At 41.9% G+C, this 15,241-nt stretch overlaps 1 protein-coding gene across 1 annotated transcript; it reads right to left on the reverse strand.

Moving 5' to 3' along the window:
- Positions 1-1,383: 1,383 nt before the first annotated feature.
- Positions 1,384-11,160, reverse strand: LOC311142677 (pannexin-3-like; the record flags this gene model as incomplete). The annotated part of the gene is made up of 5 exons (XM_084178332.1): positions 1,384-1,442; positions 2,016-2,764; positions 4,514-4,728; positions 9,429-9,571; positions 10,977-11,160. The coding sequence occupies 5 exons, from the start codon at positions 11,158-11,160 to the stop codon at positions 1,384-1,386; spliced, it is 1,350 nt and encodes a 449-aa protein (XP_084034458.1).
- Between the last annotated feature and the right edge of the window lie 4,081 nt (positions 11,161-15,241).

A 15,241-nucleotide genomic window follows, 5' to 3' on the forward strand; every position in this document is an offset into this window, starting at 1 on the left:
GGATTTCTTTTTCTCATTTTGTCTGTCATAGATGACGTGTACCTATGATGAAAATTACAGGCCTCTCTCATCTTTTTAAGTGGGAGAACTTGCACAATTGGTGGCTGACTAAATACTTTTTTCCCCCACTGTAGTGCACTATTTTAACCAGAGCCCTATGGGCCCCGGTCAAAAGTAGTACACTACACTCTTAGAAAAAAAGGTGCTATCTAGAACCTAAAAGGGTTCTTCGGCTGTCCCCATAGGAGAACCCTTTGAAGAACCCTTTTTGGTTCCAAGTAGAACCCTTTTGGGTTACATTTAGGGACCCTTTCCACAGAAGGTTCTACACAGAACCCAAAAGGGTTCTACATGGAACCAAAAAGGGTTCTCCCATGGGGACAGCTGAATAACCCTTTTTTCTAAGAGTGTATATAGGGAGTAGGGTGCCATTTGGGACAAGACCTATGACAGTCTTTGCAGGACATCTGACATTGCAGTCCAAAATGCCATCTAAGCACTGCTCCCTCCAAACCACGTTGGGCAGCAAATATGTGAAACTTTCTTCAACCCCTACATTATCAACCCTGTTTTCCCAACCCTGGTACTTGTCATTGCTTAACCCCACTACCTATAAATGAGTGAATGTTGAAGGTGCAATTTTGGTGGCCCTTTCAGTCAGGACTGGGTGTAGGATAAGAACATTAATTTAATATAATTTTATTACAATTTACTACAAGAGCGGTACCGGTAACCTCTGCATATAGCCTCGTTATTGTTATTTGATTGTGCTACTTTTTATTTTATTTTTTACTTTAGTTTATTTTCTTAACTCTATTTCTTGAACTGCATTGTTGGTTAAGGGCTCGTAAGTAAGCATTTCACTGTCTACACCTGTTGTATTCGGCGCATGTGACAAATACAATTTGATTTGATTTGAAGAGCAGAATAAGACTATGTGTCCGAGGCAATTAATTTACAAAGTGATTCACAAGTGGTGAGGGAAATGTTGCACTTGAGCCGTTCAACACAACAGTCATAAAAATAACTTTATTCATTACATTGGTATCTGTTGACGTAGAACAAATACAAGTTTACCTGTTGACAAATTACAAAATCAAGTACAGTAAATAGCATAACCATAAAGAAAAGTAGGAAATCTGAGGTTGAAATTAAGTTGAGTCACAACGACCAAAAACCTCAGTCATACATGAAGAAACGACATCGCTCAAGTTAACCACCAAGCTTTTAATTCTAATGGAGGCTTTTTTGAACAATTTCTCTGGATACAGAACCCCTTCCCTCACTTCTCTCCCAGGTTGAGTCTTTTTGACTACCCCACCCCCCACCCCCCACCCCCCACCCCCAATTGGTGTCACATTGATGGTTCAGTCAATTGGTGGTTTAGTAATGATTACATGATGCAGTCTCCTTCAACTCATGGTACCCCTGGTGGTTTGGCTCTGTAAGGAAACAGAGAGGGGAGTTAGGAGTGGGAAGGACCACAAATTGTATCTGCTCTCTTGCTGTAGTTCCTAATAAAAGCCTCTTTTAGAATGATAGGCTTTCCAGTCCTGGGAAAAACTCTTTAACACGTAATACTTATTTATATTAGGCCTACTGGTATAGTAGTACATGTATAAGAAAACAATTTGTGGACAGTTAATATTTGTGCAAAGCATTTTTGTATCACAGTTACTGAGAACATATACAGTATATTATGGTATATTCTTATGTTCGCTATTGTTTTCTAACAGTGTGGATGGAAAATTTTGAGTCAAAACTGCTATCTCAAGTGAAGTCCATTACTACTATTGTCTCCTCATCCAATATTCAGTAAGAGTATAGTTGCTATTCAAACTGCTTACACTACCATCCGGTATTCAGTACAGTCGCTCTGTACTTAATTTGAACATCATCTGCAGTCTCGCAGAGAGAGCTCCTTCACTTTATAATTTTCTGAACATCCCAAACGATATAGACGAACAATCCCACTAGCAGAATACGTTTGAGAGTGTAGATAAAAGTTACGGTACCCAGACTCATATTCTCCTCCACCAGAGGTCTGGACTCGGTGCAGTTGACCGCGTTTCCCCGGGCCGCTCCTAAAATGGTCATGATATCCACCAGGTTGAGCTTCCCTTCCTCCTGCAGCTCCTCCACCTCTTCCTCCAGCTCCTGCACCGCCTCGGCCCTCTCCTCGATCTCCTCTGCCGTCAGCATCCCTGCGCCCTTCACGCCGTTCCCCTTCCCGATCTGCGGGGGCGCCAGCGAGCATACAGCCCTCAGCCTGCCATAAGACTGCAGATGCGCCACGTTAGCTCGCAAAAACAGCAGAAGAACGTTGAGGTCGTTGAGCGGGCAGCCCAGCTTGCGACCGCTGTTAAGTCCCAATGCAGGGAGAACTTCGTAGACCGACAATAGAGTCGTATCCCAGCAGAAGAGGCGGACCAAGCTGAACAGCACGATAGGCACCAGCAGGACATAGATAGCGCCGTTAGCCACGCTAATAATCTGGAAGACCAGTTGGCCGGTCATTTTACACTGGACCAGCTCAGGGACCCAGTTCTGGTCGCGTAGCAAGCCGGTGCGGACAAAGCAGCTGAACTCATCCTGGAGAAAGGCGGATAGGTGGAAGTAGACGAGGTAGAGGCAGGCGGCAGACATGAAGGTGAGCAACAGGAAGCCGCGCAGAAAGAGCATGCTGACCAGGAAGTAGGAGCCGTGCTTGCTCTGCATGTACCTCTCCAACAGGGGATACTCGAAGTAACGCTTCCGCTTGGCCCTGAAAGAGACCATGGAAGAGATGGGGTTAAAGGACAGTTGGCTCAAACACACTTTCATGTTATTGGCTCCGTTGTTTGGTAATGGAGGTTGTATGAGGATCTAAGGCATTTATCATAGTATTCAAGATTTAAATAGTCAGTCACATAACTGTAGTTAAAGCCTAAATAGTGTCTTGTTTTCAGATACTTTTGGCTGTTATTAGCTTGCTTTTGTACTTTTGTAAGCTAATAAGTGCATGTTTTGGTTTTTGCTCTAGCACCACACAGTGGATTCAAATAATCAAAGCTTGATGAGTTGGTTATTTGAATCAGCTGTGTAGTGCTAGGGCAAAATCCAAAACATGCACCCAGGGGGGGCCCCAGGACCGAGTTTGGGGAACCCTGGTGTAAGGCACCTCCCCCTTTCAAATGTTTATAGAACAAAAACAATCAAAAAGTAGGATCCTGATTTTTAAGACTTAGAAACAAATAGGTGGAGATTTACAAAGAAAAAAATCAGGGGGTAAGAAACAACTTTTTTAAATAGAAAAGATTCATAATCAGCATGAGTGACATATAGGCATCAGATTATTTGGATGAGTCAATGTATGGAATGTCCAGTAGATCTTTTTTCATTTTGCATTTGAAGGAGTTGAAGCTGTTGCAGTGCTTGAGGTAGTCCGGGAGACAGTAAAAATAAAAGAAAACTGCCCTACAGTATGTAAGTAATGGAGAATTTACTAATCTTGTACGGAAAAAAGGGGTGTGGAGATCTGTGGCCATTCTTGTAGAATAATGACGAACCTGAGTATTGAATTTGAAAAGAGTTTGAAAAGAAACAGGGAGTAGATTTATTTTGAACTGGAATACAAATAAACAGACTTGAAGTTGATTGATGTCATAAATATTGAGGATTTGAAGGTGATGAAAGAGTGGAGAGGAACTGGCACGACTTGTCGGAGTGAGTTGCCATTCTCACAAAACGCTTTTGAAAAAGGAAAATGTTATTGAGGTTGCTTTTATAAGTACTAGCCCAGACTATATTGCAATATGACATGAATGGATAGGTTAAGCTGTAGTATACATTCAAAATTATTTTTCTTGGGATAAGATGTTGAATTCATCTGATGACACCAATACTTTCACAATTGTATTGGAGACATATTAAATGTGATTTTTCCAATTTACTTTTTCGTCAATGAGGACTCCTACACTCAGAAAAAAAGAGTTCCTAAAGGGTTCTTCGGCTGTCCCCATAGGAGAACACTTTTTGGTCCAGGTAAAACCGTTTTGGGTTTCATTTCCACAGAGGGTTCTACATGGAACCCAAAACGGTTCTTCCTGGAACCAAAACGGGTTCTTCAAAGGGTTCTCCTATGGGGGCAGCTGAATAACCCTATTAGGTTCTAGATAGCACCTTTTTTCTATGAGTGTAAAAATTTGGTGGATTGAACACGATCATTGTAAATGATTGGATATACGGAAGATTGTTTCTTTTTAATTTTTTAAAATCATTTACATTTAGGGACAACGTATTTGCTTTGAACCAGTTGTCTCATGTTTTTTTTTTTTTTACCTCTCCTGAACATGCTCTCTTCATTTGCATTTTAAAGTCATCATATTTTTTGTATTTTCTTGTGTGCAAATAAATAAAAGTAGACATCAATTCTAAGCCTGCTGACTTCCCCTCTTCCCCAGTCCAAAATTCCTGCCTCAACCAATCTGTTTGGATCTATCTCTGCCACAATCTTTGCCACACCCACTCTCACCTCTCAAGCTCGGCCTGGAAGGTGAGGGGGTTCTGGGTGTTCTGGCGCATCTCCAGGATGCTCTGAGCCAAGCGCACGGAGCGATTGTAGGACTTGTCCAGCTCGTCAATGATGAAGAGCAGGTCGGAGCCCAATGACGGCATGACCAGGAAACGCCAGATGAGGGCAGGCAGGTACATCATCATGGCCATAGCCAACAGAGAGTATGGGAACATCTGAGAAGGAGGGAGGGAGGGAAGCAATAAAGAAGGAGGGAAGGTGAGGAAGAAAGGAAGAAAAAGGGAGGGGGCCGGACAGGTAGAGAGAAAGAGAAGAGAACAGAACAGAAAAAAGAAGAGTGAGAGAAAGAGTGAAAGTATAAGAGAGAAGAAGGGAAGGATAGGGAGGTAGAGAACGAGAGAGTGATTTACAGTCTACATTTTACATTTAATGAGAAAGATTAATTACTTTTAATGGATGCTCTTTATTGTAACATTAAGGAAGCAAGAGGCACTTTTCAGTCGAAAGTAATGATGATTACTGTACAAACAAATTATAAAAATCCAGCGCTCCATATCTCTCTCCATATCTACACACAATATCACCTAATTTCCCACGTTGAACACCAAAAACTCAAAAAATGTGTACTGTACTACATAAGAAACACACACACACGCACACACACACAGACACACACACTTACATGCATACACACACAGACACTCCTCACAAGCTTGTGACACAGCTCCTCTGCCTCATCTGAACAGACTATCCACCAAATACATCAAAATACACAAATGGACACAGCACACGGTTAACTCCATCATTACACCCATGAGCATGAGGTTCATGTCTTACTTAGACAGCCCAGTATTTATAGAACTACTTATTACATATTTATAGAACCCATCTAAAATGACATGTCTGAGCTTTGAAATGAATTGCTGATGCCCTCAGTAACATAAATATCAAGTTGTTCATGTCTTGTCAAAGTTTAACAATGTTATGTCTGGAGAAATCTTTAAATAATATGCCATTTAGCAGATTAAATGTCCCTTTTAATAAGATATTGGGTTTCTATCTTAAGAATGTATTTTCAATTGGGAATATTCCACCAACTCTGGCAAATACCAGTATAGCCCACAAAATGCCTCCAGTATACCATTGACTCGTTATCCACTTCAGTGGCGGTCAGTGCCGTTTAAGATGAGGGAGGACGATTTTGTTTTTTCATGAGCATGGCCAAATTTCTATTACAGCATATTGGATGACTGTTATTCCTATTCCATTCACCCAGTTCAATGTAACAGCGAAAGGTTTAGGCTAGTACATTTTCCCTGTACCCATCATGCGGTTGCTACAACCTAGCCTATGAATGAATGTTTATAACGTAGGTGACACATTCAATACCCCCTTGCACACTCTTGCCTACATCTAGCTGATATACGGTGTAATCATTAGTCCAACAGTTGCAAACAAGAGTTTCTATTGGACAAATTCAGGTATGTTTATCCCCGTTTCGTTCTGTTTGCTTCCGTTTAAGAAACATTTTTCAACAGAATCGGCGGAATGAATACACCCCTGATCACATGTAAACACAGTCCACAAGTGAAACTTAAAGTGAAAAAAAATGACAATCTCTCTCTCTGTATATACAGTACCAGTCAAAAGTTTGGACACACCTACTCATTCAAGGGTTGTTCTTGATTTTTACTATTTTCTACATTGTAGAATAATAGTGAAGACATCAAAACATTGAAATAACACATATTGAATCATGTAGTAGCAAAAAGTGTTAAACAAATTCTAAATAAATCACAGACAGTGTCACCAGCAAAGCACCCCCACACCATAACACCTCCTCCATGCTTTACGGTGGGAACTACACATGCGGAGATCATCCGTTCACCCACACCGCGTCTCACAAAGACACGGCGGTTGGAACCAAAAATCACCAATTTGGACTCCAGACCAAAGGACAAATTTCCACCGGTCTAATGTCCACTGCTCGTGTCTCTTCTTCTTATTGGTGTCCTTTAGTAGTGGTTTCTTTGCAGGAATTTGACCATGAAGGCCTGATTCACACAGTCCCCTCTGAACAGTTGATGTTGAGATGTGTCTGTGATTGCCCTCTGTGAAGCATATATTTGGGCTGCAATTTCTGAGGCTGGTAACTCTAATGAACTTATCCTCTGCAGCAGAGGTAACTCTGGGTCTTCCATTCCTGTGGTGGTCCTCATGAGATCCAGTTTCATCATAGCGCTTGATGGTTTTTGCGACTGCACTTGAAGAAACTTGAAATGTTCCGTATTGACTGACCTTCATGTCTTAAAGTAATGATGGACTGTCGTTTCTCTTTGCTTATTTGAGCTGTTCTTTTACCAAATAGGGCTATCTTCTGTATACCCCCCCCCACCCCCCCACCCCACCCCTACCTTGTCCCAACACAACTGATCGGCTCAAACACATTAAGAAGGAAAGAAATTCAGCAAATTAACTTTTAAGAAGGCACACCTGTTAATTGAAATGCATTGAGAGAATGCCAAGAGTGTGCAAAGCTGTCATCAAGGCAAAGGGTGGCTATTTGAAAAATCTCAAATCTCAAATATATTTTGATTTGTATAACACTTTTTTGGTAACTACATGATTCCATATGTGTTATTTCATAGTTTTGACGTCTTCACTATTATTCTACAATGAGTAGGTGTGTCCAAACTTTTGACTGGTACTGTATATATATTGCTTCTCCTTCATTTTGGAAGAAATTAATTTGTTCAAAACTGTTCAACTATTGTCTTTCTCTCTCTTTTAGTCAACTACTCACCACATGTTATGCACTGCATTGCTAGCTAGCTGTAGCTTATGCTTTCAGTATTATATTCATTCTCTGATCCTTTGATTGGGTGGGCAACATGCAGTTCATGCTGCAAGAGCTCTGATAGGTTGGAGGACGTCCTCCAGAAGTTGTCATAATTACTGTGTAAGTCTATGGAAGGGGGTGAGAACCATGAGCCTCCTAGGTTTTTTATTGAAGTCAAAGTACCCAGAGGAGTACGGAAGCTAGCTGTCCTCCGGCTACACCATGGTGCTACCCTACAGAGTGCTGTTGAGGCTACTGTAGACCTTCATTGCAAAACAGTGTCTTTTAATCAATTATTTGGTGACGTGAATATATTTAGTATAGTTTTATCTAAATGGATAACTTTTTTAATGTTTTACCATTTACATTTTTTATGAAATTCACTTAGGAGGATGGTCCTCTCCTTCCTCCTCTGTGGAGCCTCCACTGATCAACTTACATTACACTGTTGTCATGGCAAAGACAGAAACAATCTTTCCATGGTCTTTATCACCTGACAAAGAGCAACCGTTTACAGTACTTGCGTTACCTTCTTTGTTCAGTTCCTGTGCCACAGTGGAACTGACAGCGTTTTAGCAACATGAAATCTTTAAAAAATCTGTTCATATACACCCCCACGAAGAATATGATGCCTCTTTTTTTACCACTTAGATATGGTCATTTTCATACTTTCATAGAATGTTTGGGAATTATGTATACTAAGCCATTTGTAAAATTCCTATAGCAATATAGAGTGGGAAAGCGGCCGTGCATTTGGACAATTAATAGACACTGTAGTAAATAAAACCTAATAAAAACATGTCAGTCTTGTTCGGGAATGGACTCTACACAGACTGGTGCGCCATAGCCAATCAGAGCTACAGTAGGCCAATATGCAAATAAGCCATTTGTCAAATGGGCCTGCCATCATTCACTTTGAACTGGACTGTGCGTTTACAGGCAGTAGCAACAGCGTGACTTTAGATCATTAGAAAGCATTAGCCAAAAGCCACAAAATACACCTGAATGGATTTCTGCAAATATGTAAATACCACGGGAGTCCTCTTACATTTGGGAACTTTACAGTGCTATTGATCAAACAACTATGAACAGGTATGCTCTCTCTCCCTCAGTTGCCTATACACATCAACAACAATAAGATCAACAACTAATGTTAGCCAGCACGAGATTAGCTTAAATCTAACAAGGGAACAGTAGATAAATCCTCTCAAACTTTTTCAGTTTGTAGTTGGCCGTCAAAATTGCACTGATAAACGATGGGGAATAGTTCGCCCTTCTGCAGCTTGCCTGCCAATGCATGGTTGTCCCAACCCACGTTTTAATAACTGATTGGGAACTTGCCTGCCTCCCCACCCATTTGATCGATGCCAAATACATTTGATTGACAACTAAGAGATATGCTAACAGTCGTTCAAGTTCAGTATAGCTAGGTAGCAAAGTGATTCACATTTCTCGCTAACTAACCAAATGTCACCTGCATGTCTAGCTGTAGAGACAGAAATACGATATGAGGGGAAAAAGTCGGCCGCTCACCCACTCGCCCAATAATATCATCCCAGAAGCTAGCTAGCTAGCTAACGTTAGGTTCTGTGTTTAAGCTAGCCTATTAGCCACATTACGACTGACTTGTGATCATTGTCCTTGCTAGGTTGATTGTGTTGTCATTCCCAGCCTTGGTTACATTCGTCCGTTTTTGTCCTAAATATTGACTCATTGAAACTGAATCCCGAATGGCTGGAGGCAGCTGTGATTTACAACCTGATAGTAATATTTGTTAGACTACCAAGAAATGTATTGGTGAATTATATTGATAATGCATTGAACTGCATACTGTACATCTATTCTGCCAACAATGCCTTACTCTCTGTCATGAAATGTTGAGTCAAATATAACCTGATTTTAAAACCTCTTATAAAGTTGGTTTTGTAGCATAAACTGGGAATTAGATTTTTCTGACTGATATTATGATTGTCTGTTTGTTTCATATCTTCAAAGTATTTAAAACGCTGTCAACTCCACTTTAAGGTGTGTGCAATTGTCTCTCGTTCTATCATGACAGAACAGAGCAGGCCTTACCTTGTGCACCCAGAGGGATCGCTCCTCAAAGTTTCCGTCTGTGTCAAACTCATGGTGCATCAGGGAGTCCCAGCAGTACGTGTCCACGTAGGCTGCCTGCTTGGCTGTGAAATTATTGGGGGGGAAACAGCTGATCTGTGGGCCTAGAGGAAAAACGTTAATATTTTGTAAAGCTATTACACTGACATAAAGATGCATGCATGTGCACACACATAACAAACATATTTGCATGCATAGGCATAAACACACACACGAGAGAGAGAGAGAGAGAGAGAGAGAGAGAGAGAGAGAGAGAGAGAGATTCCTTAATGTGAAAGTTTCCCTTTTCCAGAAGCAGAAAAGTAAAAAAATCTAAATCATATGTTTCTAAATGGAAAACTGGGTTTTAAAACAGGGTGGTATTACTCTCCTAATGTGTGGGTGTTTTTCAGGACCGAGCCCGGCCCGCTCCACCATACAGATGGTTGAACCACAGAGCCAGGGGTCCACACCCTTCCCTTCAGCCTATCTCCCCTACAGCAGTGCTGGGAGGGCAGGGCGACGGGCGTGCCCCTTGCACTTCAGAGAAAACCCTGAGTTAAACACAGGATACACTATTTTTATAGACAGCCTCCACATCAGTGAGAGTCTCCTAAAAGAAGCTCACGCAACCATCAATTTACTGACAGGACATGCAGAATGCTTATGCTGCACTCCTACTGTTAGTATGTTATTACAGATAACTGTACATGGACAGATTACATGTAACACAATGTAGATGTGAAACTATGTGTGTGTGTGTGTCTTTGTATAAATTGAGATAGCTGGGGACATACTGTATCTGAAATTGACTATTTAAGGCCGTCAGGTTACAAGGGAACACAGACAGCAACAAAGCATGTTCTTTCAACCACAGACAGTTTGACAAAGAACCCCTATTGCCATCGCTATGTTGCTTGGTACACATTGTACAACAAGGGCTCCTTCTCACCCAGCTATTTGTAGCTGTGGTAGAAATCTTGTCTGCAGCCGCAGGTGCACACAACACAGACACCAACCAGACAATAAACGAAAGATAAAGCAGAAAACAAACTAGAGAAGGAGGGCTAAGATCCATCAACTGTTTCTAGACTGTTTTCCATTTTGCAACATCTTCCAGTTAATTAACATATCCTATCGTTTGACTTCGATAGAGAGCTGCAAAAAGACCAGGTTGCCTGTAATTACCGAGCAATGCAGTGTCTGCGAACGCTGCTCTCAATCATCCCCCTGCCTATTAATATCTGTAGCGGCTGATTAAAGGCCAGCTCCGTGGGAAGACGATCGTTAGCTCAATGTCAATGAAACAAGGAAATAAGCTTGCCTGTCTGTAGCCTGTTATGGGTGGCGCTACCACACACATTGTTGTGTTAGTGTTATTGCTGCAGTTGACCAAGGTTGGGGGGGGAGAGAGAGAGAGAGAGAGAGAGAGAGAGAGAGAGAGAGAGAGAGAGAGAGAGAGAGAGAGAGAGAGAGAGAGAGAGAGAGAGAGAGAGAGAGAGAGAGAGAGAGAGAGAGAGACTGACTGACCGATGGAGATTTCGCGAGCAAAGGCCATGGACACCAGCAGCAAGGGCAGCCCCACGGAGACAAACTTGATGACCCTGTCGAGCGGCAGCTCCAGCTCCAGGTGACCGATGCGGTTGCCCCCAGCGCCGTCGCGGAGCAGGGCGTCCGACAGCATGGCCTGGGCGGCCACATTAGCGATGGACATCTTGGGGCCTAGAAAGGGACAGGTAAATGTTGGATTTACTCCAACCTGAGTCCACTGAGTCTTGATAGCACTAAGCTCTATAGTGCATGAAGGGTTTTTAGCATGGGCAGGATCCAATCCCAACTGGCAACCAAGAGTTTTGGGGTTAGCTAGGGAAAATACCCTGTAGCGTGTTAGAATGTACTTTGTATTCAGTTATGTTTATAGTTTTGATATCCAATCTGAGAAATAAAAATGGTATTCTTTGTGTGAAGTAATCATAACTGTATGCAAAACTATGGCCAAGGATGAGAAGAGAAAAATGGTATCAGATATTTCTCTTCAGTTGACAATATTGTATCACCATAAAGTATATACCAAACATACATCAGTCATTTAAACCATTGATATAAATAGCACTAATTATACACACCTCTAGCTCCCTAAATGTCAACAGCCTTTAAATCATCTCCATTCCACTTCTTCTACAATGATAAAAACAGTTTCCACGTTACCTTCAATCCGCTTGCGCTTTCCAGTGACACAGTGACTGCAGGGTGGAAATCCAGAAATGAACCAAACGGACCTCTAAAGACCAGAGCTGTGTTGGCGAGGCCCTTAAGTAGTCCAGGAGGGCCCTGCTAAATGAGAGGCTGGGACTGGGCTGGGTCTGGCCCATGGGTCTATGGGTCTAATTACAAGGGACCGCTGTTGCTGTATGCTGGAGCCCAGATGGCAGTGGGGGGGTGGGGGGGGGGGGGGTGACTGTGTGTGTGTGTTTGTACTTATGTGTGCATGTGTGTGCCTATGAGACACTGCCCTGCCTATCCACTGATGTCCCAACCATGCTCTTGACTGCCATGGCAGAAGCCCACTTCAAACAAGGCCCCAGCACCAGTGGCTTTTCCTGCCTCTGTCATTTCCCCTCCTATTTATACCTCAGGTTGGCTTCAGATGCTGCTTCTAGCACACAGTATGGAGGATGGCAGTTACAGTTAGGCTCTGCCTGCTACAGCTATTTCAGTGCTGCTGCTAGGACTGGTATAGTTATGCTCCTTTCCGACTGTAACACCAGTGTTACACTAGTGTATACACCCTTATGTTATACTAGGGAAATTGTTTTTCCTTAGCTAGTGCTGACAGTGAAGAGCAGAATCAACAACCTCTGCAGTTCACAGTTAGTCATTGTTATGTAAATGCAAGCTAAAAAGTACCAGTGACAGCAGGTCCGCCGGAGCCATGGCCCAGTGAGACACGGGTGCCAGCCTGCGTAGGTAAAAACAGAAAAGTCTGAGCCTTTTGGGTAAGACACTGGGGTAAAAGTGTCTGTGTGTGTGTGTATGTGTGTGTGTGCATGTGTGTGTGTCCATACCAGTGATCAACTGCAGAATGTCTGAAATCAATGTATAATGGTGATCTACAGAAGATCTTAGTTGTTTTATATTCAGCAGATGTGAAGTGATAATCTGTACTTATATGGGTCACCCAAATGAAAAGCTGGGAAGACGTCTGTGTGGTACTCCAGCAAGGCCAAATCATAGGCTTGATTAACAACCCAGTGAGTGGGATATAAGAGACATGACAAGAACATGTAGGAGGTTGCTCTACATTGAGGTCATTTGGTCTGAGAGTAATCTATAATATGTGAACTTCGTTTATGGGAGGGTTGAGTTAAAAACACGGAGAACAGTGGTTATTCTCTAATACTTGGAAGTTTAACTAGTGGTCTTTCTTGTTTGCAAAGCAGAGGCCCAGCGTTGGGTTACTGTCAGCCTGCAACAGGTAGTGTGGCTGGGGTTAACTTTTCTGACAGGAGCAATGGAGCAAGATTTAACAATGAGCAACAGACACACATTCATGACAACATGTGGGGTTATCTTTAGTGCTTTCACAGTGTGCTGCCTCTGAGTGATGTAGATAAAACAACCACCACAACATCATAAAGGTGAAATAAAAAATAAATAAAAATAACAGTTAAGGGTACACTGAAATATGACATCATCATTCATAGCTATTTGGATTGTAATTCCCAAACTGGTGACAGGGAGGAGGGGTGGGGCTTTTACACTGTCATGACGCTGTTATCATGTATAATGACACAAAACTTCACACATTCACTGTATCATACTCATACAGTTTCCATAATAGGCTGAGACTAAGGCTGTCCTAATATGTACACTGTATGTTCAAGATGTGCGATCAATGTCATATGCACAAAAATGGAGCTGTACACATTTTTCTGCCTCAAAAAGGATACTCAAACGAGTAGCTTTATCTCTTTAATTATAAAAAATTGTCTATTGAAACAGAATAGATTATGACAACAATGTGTACAGAAAAAAACAAAATCCCTATCGTCACTTGCACTGGAAGAACCATTTTTAAAAAAGCAATCAAGAAAATGAATAATGAAGAACATACTTCACAAAGACCAATGAAAATTCAAGAACAGGTTTTTCTTTTCTTTTCTAGACATCACATCAGAAAATGGGTGACTCCATTTTGTGGATTTAGCACAAAAAGAGAGCTGAAATTAGTTTTCACAGTTTCTTCAAATCCTTCACGTAAGAGATAGAGAATCATTGCAGGAATGTAACTATTCTCTTTAAATCTCCAGGCTTCCCCTTTAAATTGTATTTTTCTTGCAAAGGTTGTCAGTTAATATGAATTGAGGACTCCATCACCTCTCTCCATGTTGGTGTGTTTTTTATTAACTCATTGAGACACTGTTACCAGGGCAGTGTTTTGTTTGTCATGTGAATTCTGTATGTGAAATTTTTTACAGTCTGGAGATTTTGTCACCTTGACTGGCCTTCAGTAACTTCACGCAATTGGAAGACCTCCAGAATGTCACAACAGTAACTTTGTGCCTTCTACAAAGAAGGTTCTGCTTGAACCACTTCCGAGAGCTCTGAGAAAAAAAGGAATAAATATGCAAGCCTTCAACAACGTAGCACAAATGTCAAAAATCGAATATACATACTTTGTGCTGTTAGGTTACTGAAAACGTTTTTTGCTCATGGACGCAAATAATTATATGTTTTTTTTAACGGAGTGGCTGCGGATCCCACTTTTACTGGATCTTTCTTCCCCGGGGTTTAAGGTCCCAAAATTTATCTGCATGTGCGGGATTCTCTATTTACACACAATCTCTGCAGGCTGCTTTACTTATAGAGAACATGCTAATCTGGCGAATGGTGCTTGTTTAATAAAGTTAGATCAAAGCTGAATCAATGTCCGCAAGATCACATAATGATAGCATTGTATATAACAGAATGGTTGCATTTCTCTCCCATGAACAGCGCGCGCCACTAGGCAAAATATGTGCTTTATTTGAAACAAAACACAGATATGCTACAGTTTGTTAACTCCATCTGTTCTAAAATTCGCTCATTGTACATAATCGAAACAACACTTTACATAACTAAGAAGATCTAAATGCATATTCCCATGAAACTGATTGAGATCAAATGATTGGCATGCAGATGCTGCATGGACGTTTCACCAGTAAAACTTGAAGAATTATCATTCACGACTGACGGTGAGAAATGTCAAGGGAGGATGACCACAAAAATGTGTGCGTAAAGTAGAGGTAAAGAAAAACATGCACAGAACATGATACAGATCTTTCCTGGGGATCCAGTGGGGCAGGGCGGGGGCGGTGGTGGGGCGGGGGCGGGGGTGGGGCGGGGGCGGGCGGGGGCGGGCGGGGGCGAGACGGAGGCGAGACGGGGGCGGTTACCTACGGATCCGCAGCCTCAGCCTTTTTTTAATCATACCTGAAAACATCCATTTTGTTGCAGCAAGGAATCGCTCATCATCAACGTTATGAAAACTTGTGTGGAAAACATTATGACAACGTCGTGGTTATGGAGTCAATGCAGTCAACCTGAGAACCAAAGAGCCATTTAAACGGACTAAGGCATGGATGATACTAAAGCATGGAACCCAACATGATGACCAGGTATAGACCTACAGTACAGTTCATGATCAACTCACATACAGCAACTCATGGTTTTCTTAATTGGAGGTTTGGGGTGACCCACTAGTCCACATAGGATGGTGTCCATTTTAGGACACCTTCAGCCTCATGTAGGCTCTT

Source organism: Coregonus lavaretus (genome assembly GCF_964263955.1).
Source record: "Coregonus lavaretus genome assembly, chromosome: 15".
Lineage (NCBI taxonomy): Eukaryota > Metazoa > Chordata > Actinopteri > Salmoniformes > Salmonidae > Coregonus > Coregonus lavaretus.